The 26,510-nt window shown below is 38.8% G+C and overlaps 1 protein-coding gene across 1 annotated transcript in view; it reads left to right on the top strand.

Moving 5' to 3' along the window:
• Positions 1 to 26,510, top strand: part of LOC137283376 (protocadherin Fat 4-like) — a 59,050-nt gene that overhangs the window by 6,671 nt on the left and 25,869 nt on the right. The window contains exons 3-32 of the mRNA XM_067814837.1: positions 1,114 to 1,191; positions 1,443 to 1,633; positions 1,942 to 2,019; positions 5,136 to 5,228; positions 5,460 to 5,552; positions 5,724 to 5,849; positions 5,944 to 6,114; positions 6,424 to 6,538; positions 7,048 to 7,184; positions 7,778 to 7,981; positions 8,289 to 8,423; positions 8,618 to 8,785; positions 9,537 to 9,727; positions 10,254 to 10,380; positions 10,797 to 10,873; positions 11,147 to 11,237; positions 11,349 to 11,486; positions 12,047 to 12,117; positions 12,680 to 12,920; positions 13,096 to 13,308; positions 13,511 to 13,633; positions 13,973 to 14,116; positions 15,649 to 15,834; positions 16,049 to 16,180; positions 16,333 to 16,518; positions 16,641 to 16,778; positions 16,938 to 17,126; positions 17,491 to 17,625; positions 18,446 to 18,631; positions 26,163 to 26,309. Of these exons, the coding sequence (XP_067670938.1) occupies positions 1,114 to 1,191; positions 1,443 to 1,633; positions 1,942 to 2,019; positions 5,136 to 5,228; positions 5,460 to 5,552; positions 5,724 to 5,849; positions 5,944 to 6,114; positions 6,424 to 6,538; positions 7,048 to 7,184; positions 7,778 to 7,981; positions 8,289 to 8,423; positions 8,618 to 8,785; positions 9,537 to 9,727; positions 10,254 to 10,380; positions 10,797 to 10,873; positions 11,147 to 11,237; positions 11,349 to 11,486; positions 12,047 to 12,117; positions 12,680 to 12,920; positions 13,096 to 13,308; positions 13,511 to 13,633; positions 13,973 to 14,116; positions 15,649 to 15,834; positions 16,049 to 16,180; positions 16,333 to 16,518; positions 16,641 to 16,778; positions 16,938 to 17,126; positions 17,491 to 17,625; positions 18,446 to 18,631; positions 26,163 to 26,309 (4,304 nt within the window). The remainder of the gene's footprint in view (positions 1 to 1,113; positions 1,192 to 1,442; positions 1,634 to 1,941; positions 2,020 to 5,135; positions 5,229 to 5,459; positions 5,553 to 5,723; positions 5,850 to 5,943; positions 6,115 to 6,423; positions 6,539 to 7,047; positions 7,185 to 7,777; positions 7,982 to 8,288; positions 8,424 to 8,617; positions 8,786 to 9,536; positions 9,728 to 10,253; positions 10,381 to 10,796; positions 10,874 to 11,146; positions 11,238 to 11,348; positions 11,487 to 12,046; positions 12,118 to 12,679; positions 12,921 to 13,095; positions 13,309 to 13,510; positions 13,634 to 13,972; positions 14,117 to 15,648; positions 15,835 to 16,048; positions 16,181 to 16,332; positions 16,519 to 16,640; positions 16,779 to 16,937; positions 17,127 to 17,490; positions 17,626 to 18,445; positions 18,632 to 26,162; positions 26,310 to 26,510) is intronic.

Raw genomic sequence — 26,510 nt, 5'->3', positions numbered from 1 at the left:
ACATGTCTTAGTTTAGGAGGCTTGTGTGCAGAATATGAGCATTGAAAGACTTCCTGATGTTTACCTCTCGCCTTTAGACAAGTCTTGGGCATTGGTGGACAGCTATTCGAACCAGCTGGACCAAGTCTGGAACTCAGCCTACAACTTGGGTCACACAATATTTTGGCACTTTTCTGAGTATCAGTGTCTCTATGACCCCAACACGTTCCTGTGTGCTGACAGCACCTGTGTTGCTCGATATTGTAAATGTGATGGAATTGTACAGTGTCCTGATGGGTCAGATGAGAAGGATTGTTCCATGAAAGGTTTAGTACAACAAACTTGGATTTTCATACCCATGGATATGGTTTCTGTGCTTGATGTTGATGGATATATAAACTGTTTGGAGCATACAAGTTTGCATTCTGAGACTACAAAACGTGCATCTTGAAGATCTGCCTGCATAGGATAATGGAAAGATGTATTTCAAGAATTTGCCAGATGTATTTATTTCATTTTGGTCCTGAAAGATTACTGGATCTGGGTTGATGGTTATGCTATTGGTCAACATTTGTGCAAATATGCATGGATTTAACCTGTTTCAACATGTTCAAGCATGTGAATTTAACCTATGGATTGGTGTGATTGCATATATTTTATACTATTTGTTACACTTTCTGAATTGCCCCTTTTGCATGCAAAGTTCAGTGAAGCATGGTGTCATGGTGATTAGTATGTGATATATGTATTACCAAAAATGTCATTGCAGTAGTTCCTTAAAGGTGTGTCAACTTTCACCTGCGATACAAAATGTTTCCAATGTTCATGATATTTAAAGACAAACATTTGCATCATATATAATCATGTTCTATGTGTTTATATATCCCAAAATGTTCATGTTCAAGAAGAAATACAACATAAAAGGTCATATTTCTTATTCATTTAATACATGTCAGTAGAAAATATGTAAGTGTCTTGTATTAATCTCAACCATTGTTTTGACAGGACACTCATGGTATTAAATTATATATTCACAATAAATGTAAGGGATTATGAAAGGTACAAAAAGCCCTTTGGAAATGGATGTAAGTACTTTTTGATAACTTGAGATACATGTGTATTGTTTGTTTGTAGACACTTGCCAAGATGCATCTGCTGAGGGAACCTTGAGGGTGTCCATAAAAGAAGTAGATAGCCAGGCTACGCTTGATGGTAAGTTGTACATAGACCCTGTAGTAGTGTTAGATGATTGTGTGCTTGTTTAATATGATGCTCGATGATTGTGTGCTTGTTTAATATGATGCTCACATTTTACGCCTATTATATAGCGGATATTCATACTCACACAAAATCACTATTTCCTCACATAGAGAGTACGAATAGGTTACTTTGTTTCAAATGGAGAGAGTGAAAAATGTAGCCTTTGAACCAGATTGAAGTAGCAAACATGGTTTTCATTTTAGCTTCACCAAATGAATACAGAGCTGGACTTGGACTGGCTGGCAATACACAGAGCATTGGGCTTCAGTTTGATGCTAGTACTACTGCTAAGCTTCCTGCTGCTGAGTACTTTGAACTGGAGTCTGGCCCTCGAACTGGCAGCCTAACTGGAAGGGAATGGTTCCTGAGGCTGAAGAAACCCATTGACAGAGATGTATGTTGTGACTTACACCTTGTGTGTTTCCAGTGCTGATGGTTTTTTTATGTGCAGTATTTATTGTTCATTTTGTGAAATGTGAAACCTTTTGTTAATACAACTTGTACTAGTGACTCTAAAGCATAAATCAAATGATTATATTGACCTTACCTCACTTGTCCATTGGAAAGATGTTCTCATTGCATGATTTTCACAGGGATGGTATTGCTGTCATACTTTAACATGAATTTGTGATCAGATTTTTAATAACAGTGCTTTTGCAAACAAGAACTGGTGTGTTATGTATAATATATTCTTGATTGTAGGGTACGCGTCCAGATTCACTTGACGACAATACTGTGTTTGAGTATACCCTACAGTGTACAGATCTCACCATAAACACAGTAAGTAGTCCTAAACGTTGCTTAAATATATTCTGGTATGGATGAATTCATCATTGACTTATATTTGATATATATCTATTTATAAAACTTGACAATTAAGCTTGTTGATACATTTTTTTTCAAGATTTTAGTACCAGTATCTGACTTTGCAAGGTCATTCTTCATGATCTTTTCTCAAGACTCCTTCCTAAGCTTTCATGTCTGACATCATTAATGAAACAATACTTGACCATTACACTGATGGCAACTTCAGGACCTGCACAAGTATGTTAAGTGTAATCTCGACTCCTGCATTGATAATGGCACTGACGAGCTAACCTCAGTATTGATGCTGAGACTACGTCAAGACATCGACAGCAGATGTTGACCACAGCTTCATAGGACTTTGTCATTCATGATGCCACATTCTTCATGTGACCTTGACACTATTTTCATGACTTGAACGATGATGGGAAAGTCTGCATATTATCCTGACATTAACTTTGAAAGTTTGATATGATCAGTCATATGATCAGTCTGAACTTCTGTTTTACTTGTCTCTGTCATAGTTACCTTCACTATTCATCTTTAAAATTCAGCCATGCATCCACCAAACAACCTGTACTGTTGCTTTGTGGGTCCTGAGAAACTACTTATGTTACTGTCTGCCCTTAATAGCTATAGGCTTTGCTTATTAGAATTGTAGAGTAGAAGTCCTATTGTTTGTTTAGCGGTACTCACCACTTGGTCTTTTTACAAACCCTGACGCAGTAAGTAGTATGTAGGGCATGAGAACAAGGGTAGCATGCCGTTGCCCTTTGTCAGTAATAGGGATGAGGGTGGGATGAGGATAACATGTTATTACCCTGTGTCAGTTAACTGCTTTGTAGTGAATGAGGGTAGCATGCTCTCACTCCGCGTCAGTTAACGGCACTGGGAGGAATGAGGATAGCTTCCATGGGTAATTAGGACTGTTTGCTGTGTTGATAATGTATGATGTTTGCAATTAGAACATAGGGTCCTTGTTGTTTCTCAAACAGCATTTATCTGAAGCCACTCCATACATATATCAACTTGTAACTTTAGGATTATGACAAGGATCCCCCGAGCACCGAATAACCATGACAGCTTGAGGAATACCAGATCTGTTTGAGGATGTCTGCATCTCTTTTCTGTGTATCTCATCTTTGACCCCAACCAGTACTTTCATTCTGGCATCAAATAATTTGAAGTATTCTTAACTCAGTTTTCCATGTGCTGTATGACCTCATGTATCCTTTGTACACACAACCAATAAACAGGTAGACTTAATCTTTCTCCACCCAACATTTTGATAAAAAAATGTTCAAAGGGAGAACAACCTCACGTACATCTGAAATTTTCTGAAAGAATATTACCGAGTGATCTGAATTTTAAAATATCATAAAATTAGTTAAACAATTAATGAAAGTACTCTCTTCTTCTGTTTGCTGTTGCTTTGAAACATGTAGAATAGAGTTTATGGAGATAGTAGTACAATGTTAGTACATCAAAATGTAACTCTGTTAGGGGCTGTCTGTATCTCTTTTCTGTGTATTTCATCTCTACCCCACTCTGAATTTTATTTTGACGTCAAATAATAAGACTAATAAGAATCGTACGTAAATGGCAAGTTTGAGAACCGCTCATTAAACATTTGACTGACATCTGCATTTTCAATCTCGGCAGCATCTTTGATCTTATCGAATTAAAACAGAAATGGTTTGAAGCAGAATCTATAGATCTATAGAGCCTATTCCAACTAAAGAAACTTCGAAGCATAAACATTCGTCAGCAGCGCAAAATCGGCAGCATTCCACAATACTTCAAAACCGGGTTAGATCTGGCAGGCATGACATCGACGACACATATCCACGCCTCCACTTCCACTGTCCATGCTGCTGGCATGTCTTTTCTCGTTTGTGGAGAGGGAACAGCTCGCACAAACACCACATTGAAATTGAGATGGACGTGCATCATGCATGTATTCAGCCATAAATCAGCTTTTTTATCTGAACACAGTGGTAGGGATATAGAAAACGTTGAAAACGGACTTTACTAAGGAGAGATTAGTGCAGAAATGAGCAATGCGGTTTTCTTCCAAAGCGACTACTATGAACAGACCATAGCTTTATTCAAATTTGAAATGCCACTTTGAAACTAATAAACGATTGCTGACGTAAAGATTGTAACTTCAATATCGAAATTATTAAGGATGTACTACCATGGAGTCTCACTGTCCCTAAAAAACAAGCACGTAGGAGAAGTGTTCTCAAAAGCAAAACCAGGACTGGTGTTGCAAACAGTTGTTGGGGTCAGGAAATATTAGCTAAGATAAGATAACCCTTACGTGAATTAAACTGGGGAAGTAAACGGTATGTCATAACAATCTGCAAATAATCTCCAATCCTTTCGATTTCCACATATATATTTCAGATATAAAATACGGTGGCTGATTTAAGCTTTTCTATGAGTATCACACTCTTTTTTATTTAAATTTAACGTATTTAATTTAATTTTAAAAGCTCCTATTACACATCCCACTGAACGCCCAGGTAGGCCGGTCTATTTCGACATATGCTATTTGTAATTGTGTATTCTTTAGACATACAGAATAAGAGTAAGAGCCTAAAAACATATTTGTTTCAATTTCCGACAGGACTATAATATACAATATATGCTTAGTGTTGCAAATCCCCATAGATGCTGTGAAACATGTAGAATAGAGGTTCTGCAGGTTGTAGTATAGTGTTAGTAGATCAAAGTGACTGAATACTGTGAAGCAATGTAATTACAGAGTACTACATACACGAACTAAACACATGCTATGTATTTTGGGTGCTTTTTTTTCAGCTCACATAATGTAGGCCTATTGTAAATACAATGCTACAGAATTACCAAATTACATTACCAAATGTCTGGTATGTGACTCCTTCCTATCTTGATAGACAAATGATTCATCGTTTTTGTTTTATTTTATGACAAGCCAAGTATTGATTGCTATACAGGTCCATTGGTCTTACTTGAATTTACCGAGCCATTTCTGTCCCCCATGCAGATGATTGTATCATCAAGATGTGATACGAGACAAGTTCTTATGGTCCTTTATGCTTTCTTAGGCTTTCTTCATGTTGCTGAGGGTTCAAATCATAGATGTAAATGACAACAGCCCTGTGTTCCAAAATTCTCCATATGCTGTGTCTGTCAATGAGGTAAGATGCTAATACGTTCTGGACGTACATAGTGCACTCTGATCACAGACTATATATGATCTGTATGTAGTTTTTCCTGCACATTCACGAGCAATATCTAGGTGTGTATAGAAGCTGGTCGGTTGTACTTGACTGCATGCCTTAGCCCTAACTTGCATAATGTTTTCTCCCAACTAAGATTTTCGTAAGACATTCGTGCATTTCCCTAAATCTGACTTCCTTCTGTTCCAGTTAACTCCCATTGGTACAACAGTCTTTCAAAATGTTACAGCCACTGACTTGGACTTCGACGTGAACAAGAACATTGTGTTTGACATTGTTGCCGTAAGGGTTACTTTATTCATTACTAATGTGCATTTATAGCAGAGTAAAGAAAATCAACGTTATTTGGTATTGTAACTATATTTGTTGCCTTAGTTTTGTAAATGTTTTTGCAAATTGGTGGAATTAGTCTGCTTTCATGATCGATAACAAAACTTTGATCTTCTTTTACAGGGTGCAGGATCAGATAAATTTGCAATTGATCCACGTTCTGGTTATGTAAGAGTGAAAAATACTCTGGATTTTGAAACCATGAATTCAGCTGGAAACACCAACTACGTCCTGTCAATACAAGCAATGGTATGTGTGCATCACATAATATGATATATATTCTGTTTGTCTAAACAAAGCACATCATTGCAATACTGCTTGATAAATTTCTTCCCTTCTCTAGGATTCTGCCGAACCACCTGAGGTTAAAAGAACTGCTACAACCACCCTGAACGTCACAATAAGAGATGGAGATGACCAGAAGCCCATCTTTGTGTATCCAACATGTTACAGTGATAGTCAAAATAGATGTTTCAACCCAACATACACTGTCTCCATGGTATCAGGACAGTCGGTGAGTCTATCTAAACTAACAGGTTATCTTGTGTTCACATTGGATTCACATACAAGTGTATTTGATGTACATGTCTGGTGTGATAAATTGGGGACTGATTTAAAACAGAAAAACACATTGATACTAATTGGTGGAGTTACCAACCAGGGTGTAGATAGGACTGCTGAATATTGGGTACATTGAACAGTCAGCATCATAGCTTTTCATGATTATGTGTGTGAATATGGTGGTTTGTGAGGGTTTGCTTCAGGTAACTTTATGGAACATATGTAAGACCATTAATGATAAATATTGTAATCTTTGTTTCAGCCTGACGAGATTTCTGTTTTCCCGTATCCTCCTGCCAACCCAAATGTTCCTGTTGACATCTTAGCCAGGGATCAGGACACTCTAAACTACCCAGTTATCTACTCAGTGGAACAGAGTGAGCATTACATCACATGCACATATATATCACTGATCATTTCCTTGCTCAAAAGTCTTTACAGATGTCTACATTTTTGAAGGATTTGTCGGTACTTTCCTTCAACCTCAATTTCCTACTACATGTATCTTTGGGGCACACATAAACCTATCATACAATGCTGTTGTAAATTGCTGTTATGAGTGCCAGGATTCATACAGAAATCTCAGAGACGGACTGATTAGAATCACATAATATAACTAAGATCTAAATGCTCAAAGACGCATCGTGCTATGTTAATGTACATATTTGTTCAGTGTGTTTTATTATGAAAACTGAGGTTAAGTATAGGCACTGGCAAACTTCAGTTACCATAGCACATGTCCTCGCACATATCATATTTCCTAGTGCTAGCTATAATTTGAAAAACAACATAGATGTACCAGAAAAAAGAGTACTGTTGCAACAAGTTTGTTGCAATAAGTGTTAATCGAAAATGAAATAGAACGAAAGATGTGTTTTTTTGACAGCTGAACCTCGTGGATACGAGAACAGATTTCAAGTGACAAGTGAGCAAGTGGCAGGTACCAGCACGTACAGGGGACGTCTTCAGTTGGTACAAACCATAGACAGGGCTGTAATTCAAGAACTGAGAGTCATCATTCGGGTAAAAGAGCTAACTTAAATTTTTCAGTGTTGTTATGCTGGCTTCACATAAAGTTCTTTTATCACTTCTTCTAAAGTAAGTGTTCAATTGTAGTTGGAGAATGTGAAAAGTTACTTTACTGTCTACGTAACTTGAGGCTTTTAGGTGTAAACATAATAAGGAGAGATCGAGTTATGATAGTTGTCACTTATGTTATTGGATGTGGGCAAGGACAGCAGCACAGTAAAAGTTGTTGTTTGGGAGATGGAATTGAATGACACATAGTATATCCAAATGGTTAACTTGACATCTAGTGACAGATATGTGTACTGTAATGTTGACAAGTCTCAGCATTGAGACAAAATATTTAGAACATGTATCCATTGGTGCAGACAGTAATTGTGGGATTTCCACTAACTGTTCTTACCATGGAGCTGTATTCATAAATGTATACGCCAACACTCATGCAAATTTATGATTTCTAACACCTTTGTATGTGTCGGGTGAGTAGTTTAATAAATTCAAGTCTTACTTTTACTTTTACTTACTACACCTGAATACATACATGTATATATGAAGGCATTGTTATCATAACACTGTGTTTTGTTTCACAGATACAAGAAGATTCTACAAATAGACGATTCAACCGTGCTATTTTATATCTGACTGTGACTGCAGCCAACAATAATCCACCTTCTGTGTCAACATTCATCGGCTCGCAGATTGGCTATATCCGAGAAAATGACCTGACTGGAGCATATATTAAGGACCAGCAGCTTCAAAATGCTCTACAGCTTGTAATTACAGACGCAGATATTGTAAGTCGATTGATTACTATCTGATACAGCTAGAGATACTGTGAGTGAGAGAATATTGTGTAATGCAGAAACATTTGGTTGATATCATGAGGAATGGCTCTTCGAGAACAAAGACACAGAATCAGCTATTTCACCAACCCTCTGCACCTAATCCAGTGTAGTTCCATAGTTTTTTTCCCAAGGAAATTCTATCGAGGAAACCAGTGTTAAAGCTGTAATTAGTTGATGGGTAAACTGCTTTATGCTTTGGTGTGATATTGAGAGGTTTATGCATATCTAAATAGTTCCTTGTGTCATGTTGTTTCAGGCCACTGGTGACCCACCCCAGCAATATACATTTGAAGTTACACCAGCAAGCCCATTTTATATTGATAGCAACAATTTCCTTCGATTGACAGCTGGACCCTTGGATTATGAATCTGTACAGCAGTACACATTCAATGTGAGTATCTGTTAAGTGAGAAGACATCAAGGAAGTTCTAGCACTCACAGAATTCATTCAACAGTGGGAAATAAGTATTAAAGATTATATGCATGTATAACATTATGTATCCAATGAAATCCAATCTAATATATTTTCTACATAGTCGGTTTGTTACATAGTTCTGGTGATATGATGTAATATGTGTCTATTAGGTGATTGTGCGGGAGCAGAGCACAGCAGAGCAGCGGTCAGGAAGCATCAGTCTGACAGTCAACGTTGTGGATATCAATGACAACACTCCATTCTTTGTTGGAACCCCCTACAGGAGATCTCTGCCTGAAGGAGATTACACACAAGGGAATGGAGAATTTATCGTCCAGGTGGGTTGTTTTGGGGCTGTGGGAAATTGTATCATTAAAAGTGAATCCTGCAGTCAGTTAGACATATGATATCACTCTGCAAATGTGTGTTGAATAAGATGCTTGATCCTCAAACTCTCCAAATGGTATCCTTTCTGCATGGTGGCAAGTGTTTTTTGTTGAAATATATTTCATGTAATTAAGAAAGACCTAACTTTTCCTTATTATTACTCATGCTAATTATATTATTCAGAGGCATAGAGAAGTTGGTGTACAAGTATACAAGACAAAATATTATGGATGTCAACTTCTTCTTTATTCTATACACAATGTTTCTGGACTTTTCCTTGCCCGTTCGTCAGGTGTGTAGAATAGAGAAAACGTTGGCATCCATAGTATTTTGTCATATACTCATACTCATTGGATTGAATCGTATGTTTACTCTAAGAATTCATCTTTTTACCCTGTGAAGATCGGGGTAAAATAGGTCTTCAGCAACACATAGTTGCCACAAAAGGCATTGGGAGGTCAGACTTGCTGACAGTCTCATTTGACTCATGTCAACAGTACTCAATGATTGAGATTGATGCTTATTCTTTTGATCACTGGATTTTCTGATCCAGACTCAATTATCCACAGATGACAACATATAGCTGGAATATTGCAGAGTGAGGCATAAAACTAAACTCACTCATTCACTCTTTTTGGCTCTTATATATACATGAATCTGCTAATTCACAGATGTGATGCTTTGCTGGTTTTACTCATATAGGTAGTAGCCCAGGACCGTGACTCAGTGGACACAAGTATTACTTACCAAATTCAGAGCGTCTCTGACGGAGGTGCTGGCAAATTTACAATTAGTGATACCAGTGGGCAGTTGCTTCTTCGGGCCATAGTGAAAGTTGGTGAAGACTACATAATCATTGTCAATGCTACTGACAGCACCATACCAAGAAGGAGGTATTTCGCTGTTTTCAAACACTTTCAAACTCAAACCCTTTAGTAGCATAAGCCCTCATAACTTGCTGTAAGTGTATGGCTTGAGAGAATGGTTGTTGAGTAGATACGTTACTGAGAACATTCATTATGTGTACATTTTCACTGTTTGAATTTTTTTAGCGTAACACCTCAGAAGTGCCTTTTGTTTAGTGGACTTATTTCCGTTTTCATGAAGGAAATAAATAAAATGTTAAAATTTAACTGAGGGTAAAGTTATGGCATCACATACATTTGCAGTATGTAATTCCTTGACTGAGAAAAAGATTGTATCTTCTGTAAATATTAATATTATTGGCTAAAATTCTTTCATATGTCAGTTTCAGTAAAGTGAATTTGATCACTAGATCTGCCAAAGTTTATTTGTTGTAAATTTCAACCGAATTCCTGAAATCAATGCTATTTCTACTAAAGACGTTCTTGTGAAACAGATTGTTAGATATATTGAGTTCCCGTATGGTAATTATGACATATATTCATCTTGTTGCAGCGCCTCAGTACCCGTGTATGTCACAATAACATCCTCTGGTAACAAAGACCCCCGGATACCATCACCTCTCTATACAGTCTATGTCAGTGAAGGCATAGAAGTCAACAGAGAAATCTTCACTATACCGGTTTGTTTCATCTGTTGATGATGATTAATGTAACACTCATCATTTAGTGCACAATGATTGTATAAAATGTTTTAATAATGTTTTTTTGTATGGTTATTTTTATGAACAGAAGTCTTTGCTGTATTAACTTTTTACATTTGGATATATGAATTCCATTTATCAGTGATGAAATTGTTTAGTGTGTAATATTAAGTTTTTATATAGGAATGTTGCTATTTCTTACTTACAGATTGTTGACTCTTCACATAGATAGGTTGACTGGAGAATATGTATTCTACTGAGTATTTAAACGCATTTCATATTTTGATTGTTTTCGGGATGTGAAAGCAAAGAGAATATCAGTTCATTAATGTCTGTTTCCAATCATGTTTATCGTTCTGAAAGACATTTTGACAATTTGGTGGCATCTTCCCTAGGCTACAGATCCAGATAACCAGGCTCTTACCTTTTCCATCATCAGTGGAAATATTGGCAATGCATTCACTATTAACAAGTAAGTTTTTGTCTCTTTTTTCAGGTTTGAAATGTTGAAGTAATGCTGTTTGAATAGCTTGTGATTGTTAAACATATTTAGTGTTGAGGGCATAGGTACAGAAGGGTTATAAGAAGAGTGTTCAATAGTGCTGATAGCATTGCATGTTGGCAACAGAATCAAATAACTGCTGTTTTTGACAGTGGTTCACCAGTGATGCAAAGAATGTCAAATATTTCACAATGATATCTATCTTGTAAGAGGTTTGAGAATGAAGGTGATATTTGTCTTTAGTAATGGCGTTGTGAGCAACCGAGTGACACTTGATCGAGAGACAGTACCAGAGTACAACCTCACCATCACTGCTGCAGATCTCGGATCTTCTGTAAGTATCGCTCACAAGTTTAAGATAAATTGGTATTTATCATGTCTTTTACAATTTTTACAATTTCACTTGAATGTTTGACTTGAATGTGTGAAAATGTTACTGTTACAGCCAGCATCCACTGTGTTGAGAGTCATTGTCACCGATGTCAATGACAACTCCCCAGTCTTCATCGGCAGTGTCAACAACAGATATTTCTTCAATGTCCAAGAAGGTCAAACACCCCCTGCTGCAGTTGGAAGTGTTTCTGTATGTATTTCTCTATATCTAGAGTATTGTGCTTATTAATAAGTTGGGCCAGGGTGAAGAAGTGAGGAAGTGATTGATTGTTCTAGGTAATAGATAATAATAGTCCATTTGTCATGCGCATTAGGCGCTAGAAGGTTAATGGTTGCATGACTTATTCCATCGGATATCCATTTTATGCTGGGTAAACAAAGTCACTTGCCTAAGGTGAGACCATGTGTGTTATATGCTTCTTTGTGGGGCAGGACTGAACTCCTAGAAACTCTCAGGAGTCAAGCTGCCAAACATGATGCCACATCCAAGGACGATGGTGCTTAACTTCAATTGATTCATGACCTGAACTTTGTGCAAATGACCACACGCTACTACAGATATGTTACCGTGATTCCAAACAAGTAGACTTGTAGCACTTCCAGATAGAGTTGAATGAGTTAATATATATCAGTCCATTTTTAATAAGTGTTGAAGTGACTGTTCTAGATATGTTACCATAATTCCTAACACACAGACTTGATGTAATTCAAGCTGGAAATATGTAATGAAAGTGTTTGTTATGGTTTCAGGCTGTTGATGGTGATCAGAGGGGAACGCCCCAGGCAACTGTCATATATGACATGGTTGGACCCAACGCATTGTATGTTTAAGTTCTTGGTTGAAATTAGTTCATTACAAAGAAGAGTAGATCTGTGTTCTTTTTCGAATATTGAATTTTATTTTACCCTCGTGTTACCTTTACCTTCGGTTACTCTGAAAGATGCATTTTTGATTACTTGATATGTTCAGCAATAAGAAAAAGAAACTGTTGTACTTTACTGTATCTATGGGCCTGAGGATAGAGAGAGGGTGGCATCTTGATCCCCTCTGGTCATGCCATATAAAGAGACATGGAAAACATAGTGCTTGTTGTAAACCCTGCCTGGCATTTGGCATTCTTGTATTGAAACTAAGACTGGTCGGCTCTGAGGCACTATACTAAAAATGATTTGGATGTTGATTTTAATAAAGGTTGGGTATCTCAGAGGGCTAGCAATGTAAAACTCTCATTTGTCTCTCATAAGTCATCACACAAATGCATATGCATTTCTCATAAGTGCAATCATCTTGAACTGACTTTAAATCCTATTTTATCTTACCTAATTTGTTTGTACAGTTAACATGTTTAGGATTTTAATGACTAAACTTCACTGACTTCCCAGCTTCCGTATTGATGGTCAAACTGGTACAATCACCACTCTTGTTCCACTTGACTATGAGACACAGCAACAACATGAGTTCACAGTGAGAGCCATTGACTCGGGGGCTTCACCAAGGGCCAATGTAGTCACAGTTGTTGTCAGTGTCATCGACACACAGGACAGCATACCATTGTTTGTTACCATTGACAACGAAGGATCCATACAAGAAAATGTCAACGGAACATCTATTCTCACAGTTTCGGTAAATTACTACTGTATTTCATTTCACGACTGAAATAGTTTGTCTTTGAGCATACTGAAATGATCACTTATAAGATTAAATATTCCTAAAGTCATATGGCTCTATGACCTCTGTGAAAACATAACTATGCGTTATCAAGATAAACGTGTGCCACATACATTTTTGTGATTTTCAGGCAGTCGATGCTGACCAGACAGACAACATAGTCTACCAGTTTGCAGGAGGAGAGTTCCAGTCATTTTCAATAAACCCAACAACTGGTGTTATCAGTACTGTCATACCACTAGACTATGAGGTTAAGAATCGGTACGTGTTCACTGTGACAACATCTGACGGGGTGAACACAAATGCTGTCTCCTCCACTGCCACTGTCACCATCAGTGTTATTGTAAGTAGAACTTACTATTAGTCGTTTGTTTTAACGATGATGATCAGGAACTAACATTCATCAGGAACACGTTGAACTGACAATTAAACTCTTTGTGTTAAAGCTATTAGATCTGTTCACATAACAGTCGGATAGTTGTGGATTTTCACAAAGTCATTAAATAAGTAGGAAATTGATGCTCTGCTTGATTTCTGTTTTTCAGGACCAAAATGACTTTACCCCAGTGCTAACAACAAGCAATGGGGTTGACAACATCTCAGTACTGGAGAATCTGGGCATTAGTGAGGAGCTGGTGGATGTTAATGCTGCAGACAGTGACCCACCGGTAAGCAGAAATTGCAGGAACATTTTGTGCAATCTTAAGCATGATATAGCTGGCATGAGAATGTGTCAGTATGAAATGTCTCAGCAGAAAGTCGTGCTACAAAGCTAATGTTTGGATTCGTGTGTGTGTGTGTGTGTGTGTGTGTGTGAGTGAGAGAGAGAGTGAGTGTGTGAGTGTGTGTGTTTAGGTGGATTGATTGATGGATGCATGTTTGATTTGTTTCCATATTTGGAAGCCAGTTCAAAGTTCCAATTTTCTATTTAAAAACAATCCAAGAGAATATTCACCTTATAACCATTGGTTTTTGTGCGTACCATTGCTTTTTTTTCAATTCACCAGAACACTCCCAACAGTCGTGTGACATTCAGTATCAGCAACGTGGTACCCCCCTCTGGCAGACAACTGTTCTTTATCAACCCAACCACAGGTCAACTGGTACTACGGAATCCATTCACTGATGATCCTGGTGTTCCAACATATACGGTGAGGTTCTTCTTGGCTACTTCTTTTGTTTCTCATGTACAAACGGTGTTCCAACATATACGGTGAGGTTCTTCTTGGCTACTTCTTTTGTTTCTCATGTACAAACGGTGTTCCAACATATACGGTGAGGTTCTTCTTGGCTACTTCTTTTGTTTCTCATGTACAAACGGTGTTCCAACATATACGGTGAGGTTCTTCTTGGCTACTTCTTTTGTTTCTCATGTACAAACGGTGTTCCAACATATACGGTGAGGTTCTTCTTGGCTACTTCTTTTGTTTCTCATGTACAAACGGTGTTCCAACATATACGGTGAGGTTCTTCTTGGCTACTTCTTTTGTTTCTCATGTACAAACGGTGTTCCAACATATACGGTGAGGTGCTTCTTGGCTACTTCTTTTGTTTCTCATGTACAAACGGTGTTCCAACATATATGGTGAGGTTCTTCTTGGCTACTTCTTTTGTTTCTCATATACAAACGGTGTTCCAACATATACGGTGAGGTGCTTCTTGGCTACTTCTTTTGTTTCTCATGTACAAACGGTGTTCCAACATATATGGTGAGGTTCTTCTTGGCTACTTCTTTTGTTTCTCATATACAAACGGTGTTCCAACATATACGGTGAGGTGCTTCTTGGCTACTTCTTTTGTTTCTCATGTACAAACGGTGTTCCAACATATACGGTGAGGTGCTTCTTGGCTACTTCTTTTGTTTCTCATGTACAAACGGTGTTCCAACATATACGGTGAGGTGCTTCTTGGCTACTTCTTTTGTTTCTCATATACAAACGGTGTTCCAACATATACGGTGAGGTTCTTCTTGGCTACTTCTTTTGTTTCTCATGTACAAACGGTGTTCCAACATATACGGTGAGGTTCTTCTTGGCTACTTCTTTTGTTTCTCATGCACAAACGGTGTTCCAACATATACGGTGAGGTTCTTCTTGGCTACTTCTTTTGTTTCTCATGTACAAACGGTGTTCCAACATATACGGTGAGGTGCTTCTTGGCTACTTCTTTTGTTTCTCATATACAAACGGTGTTCCAACATATACGGTGAGGTTCTTCTTGGCTACTTCTTTTGTTTCTCATGTACAAACGGTGTTCCAACATATACGGTGAGGTTCTTCTTGGCTACTTCTTTTGTTTCTCATGCACAAACGGTGTTCCAACATATACGGTGAGGTGCTTCTTGGCTACTTCTTTTGTTTCTCATGTACAAACGGTGTTCCAACATATACGGTGAGGTGCTTCTTGGCTACTTCTTTTGTTTCTCATATACAAACGGTGTTCCAACATATACGGTGAGGTTCTTCTTGGCTACTTCTTTTGTTTCTCATGTACAAACGGTGTTCCAACATATACGGTGAGGTTCTTCTTGGCTACTTCTTTTGTTTCTCATGCACAAACGGTGTTCCAACATATACGGTGAGGTTCTTCTTGGCTACTTCTTTTGTTTCTCATGTACAAACAGACTCATCCCTTAGAGGTGTCATTGCATTAAGTAATATTGGTCTGTGTACCTTTGATCTAGGTCACCATCTTAGGCACCAATGAAGGATCCCCTTTGCGAACTGGAGTTCTCACCCTGACCGTAAATGTGATCAGGAACACGGCACCTGTGTTCAACCCTACCACTCTCCAGGCTAATATTGATGAGAACAGCATCAACCAGGTTGTTTCAGTCACCACAGCCACCGCCACTGATGTGGACACTGTTGTAAGTACTTTTCTATACTTTTTTTGTTGTTGATTATCTCAGACTCAATTGCAGTATGTAATTATTTGTAAATGATGATGTTCTTGGAGAAGTCTTTATTGTACAGTGTTACAAACATCTGTCACGTATATGTGGAATAAATATACACAGAATGACATGATTTGTTGAAGACTGAAATATCTGAGCCTAACCAATTACCTTTTACTTATTTCAGAGCCCCTTCAATGCGTTGTCCTACACACTGCGTGGTGATGGACCTGCCCTTGATTATTTCCAGATCGACTCTGCCAGTGGCGAAATTCAAACCAGAGCCTTACTGTCTACAACTACTGATAGATCATTCACTGTACGTTTAGTAAGAAGAAACAACTTGCTCATCATTCATTGAGAATATGTAGTGCTTGGATAAGTATTAAAATACGTTGTATAAAGGTATTACTTGTAGAAGACATAATGAAGGGCTGAAGAGGTTAGTCTTTCGTGGTTCCTTGGTTCCAGGTCCGTGTTGTAGCTCAGGATGGCGGAAGCCCTCCACTGTCTGCCACAGCCCTGCTGTATGTAACAGTTATGAGGAATTTTCAACGTCCTGTGTGGATTTCTGCAGCGTATACCATCGAGATCCCGGAGGCAGCCCCAGTGCTTGAGAATATCCTGCGTGTCACAGCCACAGATGGAGATGCCAAGGTATAAGTTACCTCCTTTGAAAACATCCAAGTAACACCGCTGTTTCACAAAGGTGTTTACAGTTGAAACATTGCTTCATCTAGTTTTGAACATCATTACAAACATCGCATCTTACATTTCAGCCTCCCAACAATGAAGTGGTGTATGAACTTGTAGGAGATGCTGTTCAACTCAATTACTTTGAGATTGTCAGTTCCACTGGTGATATCCGCCCGAGGCGTCCACTTACTTCTGATCCAAGCAGAAGAAGTCAGTTTGATGTGAGCTGTTTTTGTTTACCATCATGAATTTTGTTCTGGTGTTCCTGGCCATTAATCTTGGCATTCTTAAGTGGGATCAGAGAGACATTTCCTCAAAGTCATATGCCAACATTATTATACTGAATAGGCTTTTGAAGAGTATGAACTTGTTTGTTTCAGTTCGTTGTGATCGCTCGGGATAAAGGCAACCCTTCTCTCAGTGCTGCATCCAATGCCTCTGTGACAATAACAGTGTTCAGAAACAACAATGCCCCTCGGTTCAGGCAGGATCCCTACACCATCACTGTACTTCAGGGCCTGGGCAGTGACACGGTCATTACTGTCACAGCAGTTGATGATGACCTGTCTGTAAGTGAAATCACTATGATCATTGGGCAAAAACTGACTTTTAATGACTTATAATCGAAACAGCTGTGTGATGTATTGCTTTGCTGAGCAACAGTGATATTCTGTAATGAAGCTCGATCATGGGATTATGGATGAATGTTTGATTGCGTATTCTCTGGGGACAAACAGATGCTCTCTTAATTTCTGTTGGCAGACCCGTATTCTACGCGATATCATTAAGAAAGGGAGAGAAACATTACTCTCAAGTAGTTTTAAATCAAAGAAATCATATTGTCTATGCAGCTGAAAAATGTGTGCTTACTTACGTCTATTTTTTGTGAAAAGAGAATTACGCTTTCATGCATATACCATGTTTCCTTCACAGACGGAATTCAACCAGATCACATATTCCATTGAGGGTCCAGCAAATGCTCTGGCTCTCTTCACGATTGATTCATCAGGCAATATTCAGGCAACAAACCCTGCAGCTATAAACAGTGCCTCAGAGACAAATTATAAGGTATTTGTGAAAGCATGTATCCATGTATTTGCGAAATGGAACATGCTATAAATCAAACAGGTTTGAGACTCATTTCATGATTTCAGTTGTCATGGCTTTAATAAGGAGAGGGGCGTTGGGGTAGTCTAATGGTTAAATAGCTTTGCCGTCATCCCCCAGATGGATACAATTTGTGAAGCCCATTTCTGATATCCCCCGCTCTGATTTTGCTGGAGTATTGCTAAAAGCGGTGTAAAACCATAGTGAGCCAGTCAGTCTTGTAAGACTGCAATGTACTGAGACTTACATAAATTCTGTAGTATTATCCTTATTATACACCATACTGAACACCTTTAAAAATCAACAGTTTTAAAATTCAAGAGGTATAAGCAGTTAACCATTTAAATTTCACATACATTTACGCATTTCACATTTTATCATTGTATTTGCCGACTGTATTATGATGTGCATCCTTACAGATTTATGTGCGAGACAAATTATAAGGTATTTGTTAACATAGTACCCATTCAAATGAAGACATGGAATAAATCATACAGGCATCCGACTCTATTCACAGTTTGCAGTTGTGGAGTTCTTGGATTATTGGCTTCAATATAACGCTCTATCTCCAATATTCTCTATTGAACGATGTGCTGGATGAGGTACAGGTTCAAGAAGTCTGCTAATGTTTCAAGACACAGTTCAGATCAGTAGGAGTGTCTTTATTTTGAACACTATAATAGATAATCATCGTAAACTGGAGAGGCACTGAAAACTGAAGAGGTACATTTCACATATATGCATGTTTTTCCTCTCTATATTATGATGTGCAACGTTACAGATTTATGTTCGAGCTGAGGACAATGGCAGTCCCAAACTGTACGACATTGCCCTTGTTGAACTCACCATCAACCGGAACCTCAACCCACCCACCTTCAACTCCGTCACCTATGAAGAGACCATTCTGGAGACCAGGGCAATTGGAGATGTGATTCTCAGGGTGACAGCTTCAGATGCTGATAACCTGGTAAGCTGCTTTTGTGGGATGAAATATAACCTGACCTACTTTTGATAACCCTTACAGACTCTCGATCTTTTATATATCAAAGTGAAGCCTACAAAAAGACATTCTTCTTATGTTGAAATATGACTTGTCCAGAAACTGACCTTTCTGATAATATACAGACTCTGCAAGATCACTTGAAATGCCGGGATCTGGGCCCCGTTTCCCAGAGTTCTCGTAAGCCTAAGATCTCGTAACTTTTCTCGTAGCATTTGTACCTCCCATACGGTACCATAGGAAGTAGGAATGCTACGAGAAAAGTTACGAGACCGTAGGTATCCTAGAATTTTGCGAAAGGGGGGCCTGTAGAATATTCACATGTACCAGGCTAAGACACGACAGTCATGGTCGGGATCGTTGTCATGGTCATCCTTCGCTATTCTTGAGGGTTCAGACACTTTATGACTTTCGTTCAGTGTGGTTGAACTCCCCTGTGACTCTACATTGTGAGGTACCCGTGGCGAGCCACCTCCTCGTGGTGGGTGCTGGGTAGGGCTAAGTGCTAGCCAACACCCCCGTTGTGGACTCGTTGGCATATTTGGTCCACCAACCCGTTTGCCGTGGGTTGCGGCCCTGTGTCGGTGGAGGGCGGGCTCCTGGTGGTTGAGGGCAATGGGAGCCTGCAACCGTGTTCCTGGTAAGACAAATTATAAACACACCACTTTGGCCCTGACTTCACCTAGACGGGTGGTAGAATGGGCCTGATTCTATCAATCGGCTGGTCACGCAATGCCCTGAGCATGTGACTTTTGTATTTGTAAATTGTTCCATCCATATCTGTTTATTTTGTGGAAATAATAGACAACAGTTTCATAATAAAACACCTTTGCCTAGAGATTATATGCCAGAAGGCGGTGGCTCATGGGCCAATCTGGCATTTTTGACCTCCAGATTCTATCTGTCTTCGGGTATCTGTCTTGGGCTGAACCACCCTGACCTTTATTCTGTTTGGCAGAAATAGCTATCTGAGTCAGTTTTGCTTGAGTATAACATCCCTGCAACCCTGGTGTTTGTAGGCGGATTCCACTTCAACATCGTCCTTGTTGACACTCGATGGCGGGTGGGGAGCAGGGATGCCGAATGACCTCTGTTCCATTATGGACACCACACGTTTGACTGGTTCTCGTTCTAAAGACGTCACACTGACGCTGGTATAGCAACTTCTTCTGATGAAGAATCTGTACAAAATGTTGATTCTTGGCCACGTTTTCTTGTCGTTGAAGGAGTTAATGCTGAACCTCTTAAAATCAATCCCTTTTTGGTTTCGAAATCTATTGAAGGAATCTATGTTACAGTTAGGAATGTCACTCGTCTCCGCTCAGGTTCCCTGCTTGTAGAGTGTACAAGAAGACAGCAGTCCCAAAATCTCTTAAAGGCACATCGTTTTGCAAACACTGAGATTGCTGTGTCAGTGCATAAAACTCTCAACTCATGTCGAGGCATTGTCCGCGATCGTGCTAAGTGTCTCTCGGACATGTCCGAAGAGGAAATTGTCACAGAACTGAAGCCCCAAGGTGTATCATCAGTGAAACGATTTACAAGGAAAGATGGTAACAGCATTGTTAATACCAACACTTACTTGTTTACCTTTGGCCTCACGAAGACTCCTTCATCGATTAAAGCTGGGTATTTCAACATTGGAGTTGATGCATATATCCCAAACTCCCTTCGATGTTTTAAATGTCAGCGGTTCGGACATGGAGCTAAATCTTGTCGTAAGACCCAAGTTTGCTCCCGTTAAACAGTAAACAGCACTACAGCACAGACTGCACAGATGAAATCAAGTGTGCAAATTGCAGTGGTTCTCACATGCCCTCATCCAAATCTTGTCCCTCTTTCGTCACACAAACACAAATATTAAAATTAAAATACACCAATGACATTTTATTCGCTGAGGCAAAAACGTTGGTAACAAATGCATCAACAAATTCCTCTCCTTCACGATCGTATTCCGACGCAGTTTCCTCTACTCCTATCACATCTGATACTGGATGTCAAACTGCTATTAGCTGGGTGTCTACCGACTAAAAACTACTGTACCCAGTCGATACTGCAGATACCAACACTTCATCAGCTTCGCAGACAGACTCTGTTCCTGACCTTGTGATTGCGTCAGGCTGTATAACTGAAGGGAAAACAAATAGAATTCCAACTGCAAAAGGACGAAAATTACAACGGAAAAAAGAAGCGAGGTCCCTTAGACATATTCAGGACCTGTCTACCTCAACATCCCCTCTGAAGGTTCATAATGTCTTTGAACCTCTAGCCATGGAAGTCAATCCATCGCTGCCCATGGGGAAAATCTAACTGCTCACGATCTCCAGTTAAGCCGCCATGAGTGGCTTTTCCAGTATAATACAATGGAATTGTAGAGGACTTTGGAACAATTTCAACGATCTTCAACTTTTAACACAGGATTTTAAACCATCAGCACTTTGTTTGCAGGAAGCGTTCCTCAATAGCACACATACCTTTGACCTGAGACATTATGATTCTTATCATAGCTTTTAGCCTCCAGGGAATAAAGCTACTGGAGGTTCTTCTCTTTTAGTGAGGCAGGGCATCATCCATAGTCCCGTTTCTCTCAATACCCCTCTCCAGGCTGTTGCTATTCGAATGACATTAAATGTTGTTTTCACATTATGTTCTTTGTATATTCCACCGTCGACTTTCCTTCAACAGTCTGATCTTCAAGCGCTATATGATCAAGTCCCTAAACCCTCTGTCATAATGGGAGATGTAAATGGTCATAACCCATTTTGGGGTAGTACTGACAGCAATGTAAAAGGTAATGTACTGGAGGAGTTTTTCTTGAACAACGATTTATGCATATTTAATTATGGTTCTTCTACATATCTACATCCAAGGACTGGAACTTACTCTTGTCTGGATTTATCCATTGTGGACTCTACTTTACTGAGTGAATTTGAATGGTCAGTTCATGATGACCTTTGTGGGAGTGATCATTTTCCCACCATATTAAAATCTGTGACACCTTCTGATGTCCCTCCATCATTACGATGGAACTTTGCTAAAGCTGACTGGGATTTGTATGAAATTCGCTGCTCTGTTACACTAACACCTGATGCTTTTGTGGATGTTTCTGATCCGATAAAAATCTTCTCTAAAGAACTTCTTCAAGTAGCTGATGAATGTATCCCGAAGTCCTCTTCAAATCAACACATACGTAAACCATGGTTTACTGCTGACTGGATACAAGCTAGGAAGAAAGCTTTTTAAATGCTAAAGCAAGGCGTACTTTTAAACAAAACAAACGCCAGTCATGGCAAAATTACGTTTCAAAAATAAATTCACGTCCGTCAATTTCAAAGGTATGGAACATGATCCAGAAAATAACAGGTAAGGGCTCTAAATCTAGTATTCACCATCTTAAAGATGGAACTCAGTTATTGACGAATAAGTCAGATATTGCTAATAAACTTGGTGAGACTTTGGCGAAACATTCTTCCTCATCAAGTTATGTACCTGAATTCCAAAAATATCAAAAACAGCACGAAAAGAAATATATTATTTTTATTTCAGAGAATGGGGAAGATTACAATGAAACCGTTTCAATAAATGAACTTCATACTGATCTTGACCAAGCTCACGATACAGCTTCCGGAGCTGATGGTATACATTAGAAACTTCTAAAGCACTTGCCAGAATCCTGTTTAGAGACACTTTTACATGTATTTGATGACATTTGGACAACTGCAAAATTTCCTCCCTCGTGGAGAGATGCCATAATTGTACCCATCCCTAAACCTGGACGTGATCATACTGATCCATTGAATTATAGACCAATTTCACTAACAAGCTGCGTTTGCAAAACCACAGAACGCGTGATAAATAATCGACTTGTTTGGTACTTGGAGACTAATAACCTAATGACAGATATACAATGTAGTTTCCGTAAAAACAGAAGTACCACCGATCATTTAGTGCGTTTAGAAGCTTTTGTTAAGAATGCCATAATTAATAAACAACATGCAGTGTCAATCTTTTTCGATCTAGAAAAAATTATACGACACGACGTGGAAACATGGGATTTTAATGACAAAAGATTTACATGACTTTGGATTACGAGGCCGCCTGCCTCAATTTATATCCAACTTTTTAAATGGCAGGCAATTTCAAGTCCGAGTGGGTTCAAACCCTGTCTGACCATTATACTCAGGATCAGGGTGTCCCACAAGGCAGTATTTTGTCGGTCACTCTGTTTAGTATTAAGATCAACAGTCTATCAAAGGTTTTAACTGATTCAATCGATGGATCACTTTTTATGGATGATTTTAATTTTCTTGTCGTGGTAAAAATATGCGCTCCATTGAAAGGCAAATACACTTGTGTTTAAATAAAATAAATAAATGGTGCCTTGAAAACGGCTTTAAATTTTCTCAAACAAAAACTAATTGTATACACTTTTGTAGAAAATATAAACCGCATAAGGACCCAGAACTATCTTTAAATGGCACTCCAATCAAAGTGGTAAAGGATGCTAAATTCTTGTGTATAATTTTCGATTCTCATTTAACCCTCTTACCACACATTAAATCTCTCACAGTTAAATGCCTGAAGGGACTAGATTTGCTGAAGGTTGTTTGGGGAGGGGATCAAACTACCCTTCTTCATTTATACAGATCATTGGTACGATCCCAACATGATTATGGTTCCATTGTATATGGTGGAGCCTGCAAAAGCAACCTGAAACCATTAGATTCTGTCCATCACCAAAGTCTAAGACCTTGCCTTGGGTCCTTCAGAACCTCACCTATTGACAGTCTCTACGTTGAGGCTGATGAACCATCTCTTACACAACGCCGTATAAGATTGTCTTTACAATATATTACTAAATTATACTCCAATGAATCTAACCCTGCATATAACTGTGTGTTCAATCCCCTTTGTGAGGATTTGTATAAGAAAAAGTCTTCTCTTGTTCCGCCTCTGGGCACAGAATTAAACCATTTATTTCTTCGGCCGGCATTGAGCTGGAAAGTATATCGCCTTCCCGTCTTCTTTCTTCTCCTCCTTGGCAGTTGGTTAGACCACAAGTCGACCTAACATTAACTTCATTTAAAAAATCAGAAACTAATGAATTACAATATAAACAAGAATATAACCAATTAAAAAGTAAATTTAGCAATTACAAACCCTTATTTACAGATGGATCCAAGGACGGTGGTGCAGTAGCTTGTGCCACTGTAATTGGATCGAGAAGAATATCTTCTAGAATTCCAGACAACAGCTCTATTTTTACAGCAGAATCAAACGCCATATTAACGGCTCTTAAATGTATTCAAAGACACCCTAAACGTAAACAATGTATAATCTATTCCGACTCTCTTTCTTGCCTTCGGGCTATTAAAAATATTTCTTGTAAACATCCTCTTTTAATTGAAATTATTGAATTGTATAATGATCTTGCTACTGGCCAATACCCAGCCACGTTGGCATTTCTGGGAACACACTGGCTGACCTTGCTGCTAAAGCAGCACTCAACAAATCTGTGACGCCACTCTCTTATTCCATATACTGATTATAAAGCTATCATTAGGTCTTGCATTCGTCATCTGATGCAGAAGAGGTGGGACACTCAAGTAGGTATCAACAAATTACATGAAATAAAACCCTACATTGGTTACACCTACTTGGGTTGTCAGTCTAGATTTGAAGAGGTCATCATGCGACGATGTCGGATTGGCCACACACGATATACACATGAATATTTACTTAAAGGTGACGATCCTCCGTTTTGTATCCCTTGTGATGAAAGAATCACAGTCAAGCATGTCTTGCTTGACTGTGTTGAATATTCCATCACAAGGGATAACTTTTTTAAATCAAGAACTATGAAGGATCTTTTTAGTAATGTTAGTGCTCATCTAATCATTTCGTTTTAAAAAGAATTAGACCTGTTACATGACTTGTAAATAGATAAATATATAATGATTGGAAGTTGAATTAGCAACTAAGATTGTTAGTGGCTGTATCCTCTAAGGGGGTTGAAGTATTGTAAAATTATTGTCCTCCTGACAATACGTAAGTCCCAAAACAGTTGAAGTCAGATTTAATCTTCCACTTTTTTAGTCGTAGAATATGTGTCATTTTAAATTGTGGCTAATTTTGCATACAGTCGCCATCGGCCGAGGGGATGGTTTAAATCCACCTAAAGACCATGCAGGTAGTAAAGGCACTGTAAGTCCCCATGGTCCCTAGTATGGTGATCTACCTTCGGTTGTTTGCGATTTGTGGCATGTTTTCATATTACACTGTCCAAATAGTCATACTATTATTTTTTAAGTTTCCACGCTAGTTTTAAATACTAACTGTGATAATCGAGTGGTTTTACTGTCCTTCGTCGACAGGCTGTTCATAATATGCAATATATTTGGTTCTTAATGTCATGTATATTCTCGTCACGATATGGCTGCAATATTGCCGATATGACGTTAAATATTAACTCACTCACTCACCCTAGTGTGGTGATCTACCTTCTGTTGTTGGCGATCTATAGCCTGTTTTATACTGTATTGTCCATATAACGATATCCGTTTTAATTTTCCACACTAGTTTAATGCTAATTGTGATATTCTAGGTGTTGACAGGTTGACAGGTTTTATAATGTACACATAGTCCTTTTAATTGCAGAATGTTCCCGTCACGATATGGCTGAAATGTTGCCGATGTGACGTTAAATGTTAACTCACTCACTCACTCACTCACTCTACATTGTGCGATGGAAAACGTGCAGATAGACAGGAACCAATCTGGTTTGAACGTATCTTCATCTTCTTCCATTCATGAGATGGAAGGAACTCATGAGGATCATATTGAGAGTGGCAGGGCTGTCCTTCTTTACCTGGTCATCGGACATACATCTCAGAAGGATTCTGAAGACCATGTCCACTGATCATAGTGAGAATCGTTTGCAGAAATAACTCCGCAAAATAGAGCGCTACTGGAAAACTTGGAAATATCTGATTGGAAGTTTGCTGATATCTATTTACAACACACGCTAAGTGGACAACGTCCTTTTTGAGGAACCACAACATCCAAGTACTGACATGACCCCTATGATCTCCAAATCTGTACTCCATAGAATGTTTATTGGATGTTCTTGATCAGGATCTGGGATCTCGTCAGCAACCGAGACAAAGAATACAGGTTGGCTCAATCACGAAGAGTGGGCGAACATTCCCCGGGCCAATCTTTAATTGGTTCCATATTGCGACGACGCCATGCACTCCTGGACTTTCTGGGAGACCATAAAGACATTGAGGACAGATAACTTAACATGATATTCCAATGTTTAGCCAATACTGACATTATGCTAAGTAAGTCATTGAATGCATGGTGCTTTAATTCACAGGTAATGTCATTACTACACATTGATTCCTGGGTGTAGCTACAATTTGTGCTCTGACGTAGACATCAACAAGTAAATATGCACATGGATGGTATTGATATCAAAATCTCTTTCTGCATCCAGGCCCCTTACAATACTGTGCAGTATGAGGTCAACAACCTTCTCTCCAGTCCTCCTGGACGGTTGTACTTTACGGTAGATCGGAACACTGGCACAGTCAGCCTAAGGTGTTTTCTGGAATCAGACACAAGCTACACTGGAGTATACACAGTGAGTTGAATCATCCAGCATGGAGGAAAGAGGGAAGAAACATCAAATTATTTATCAGTGTATGGTTTAGAGATCATGTATTCATTTTCCCCGGTGTGAATACGGCGAAGGTGAATCCAGGTCACAACGTCTTGGTCAGTTACTGTATACGTGTAGTAGTTAATATATCTAGTGATTGGAGCATAAAACAATATTCACACG

Source organism: Haliotis asinina, chromosome 5 (genome assembly GCF_037392515.1).
Source record: "Haliotis asinina isolate JCU_RB_2024 chromosome 5, JCU_Hal_asi_v2, whole genome shotgun sequence".
Lineage (NCBI taxonomy): Eukaryota > Metazoa > Mollusca > Gastropoda > Lepetellida > Haliotidae > Haliotis > Haliotis asinina.
This window is presented reverse-complemented; position numbering and strand designations above follow the sequence as displayed.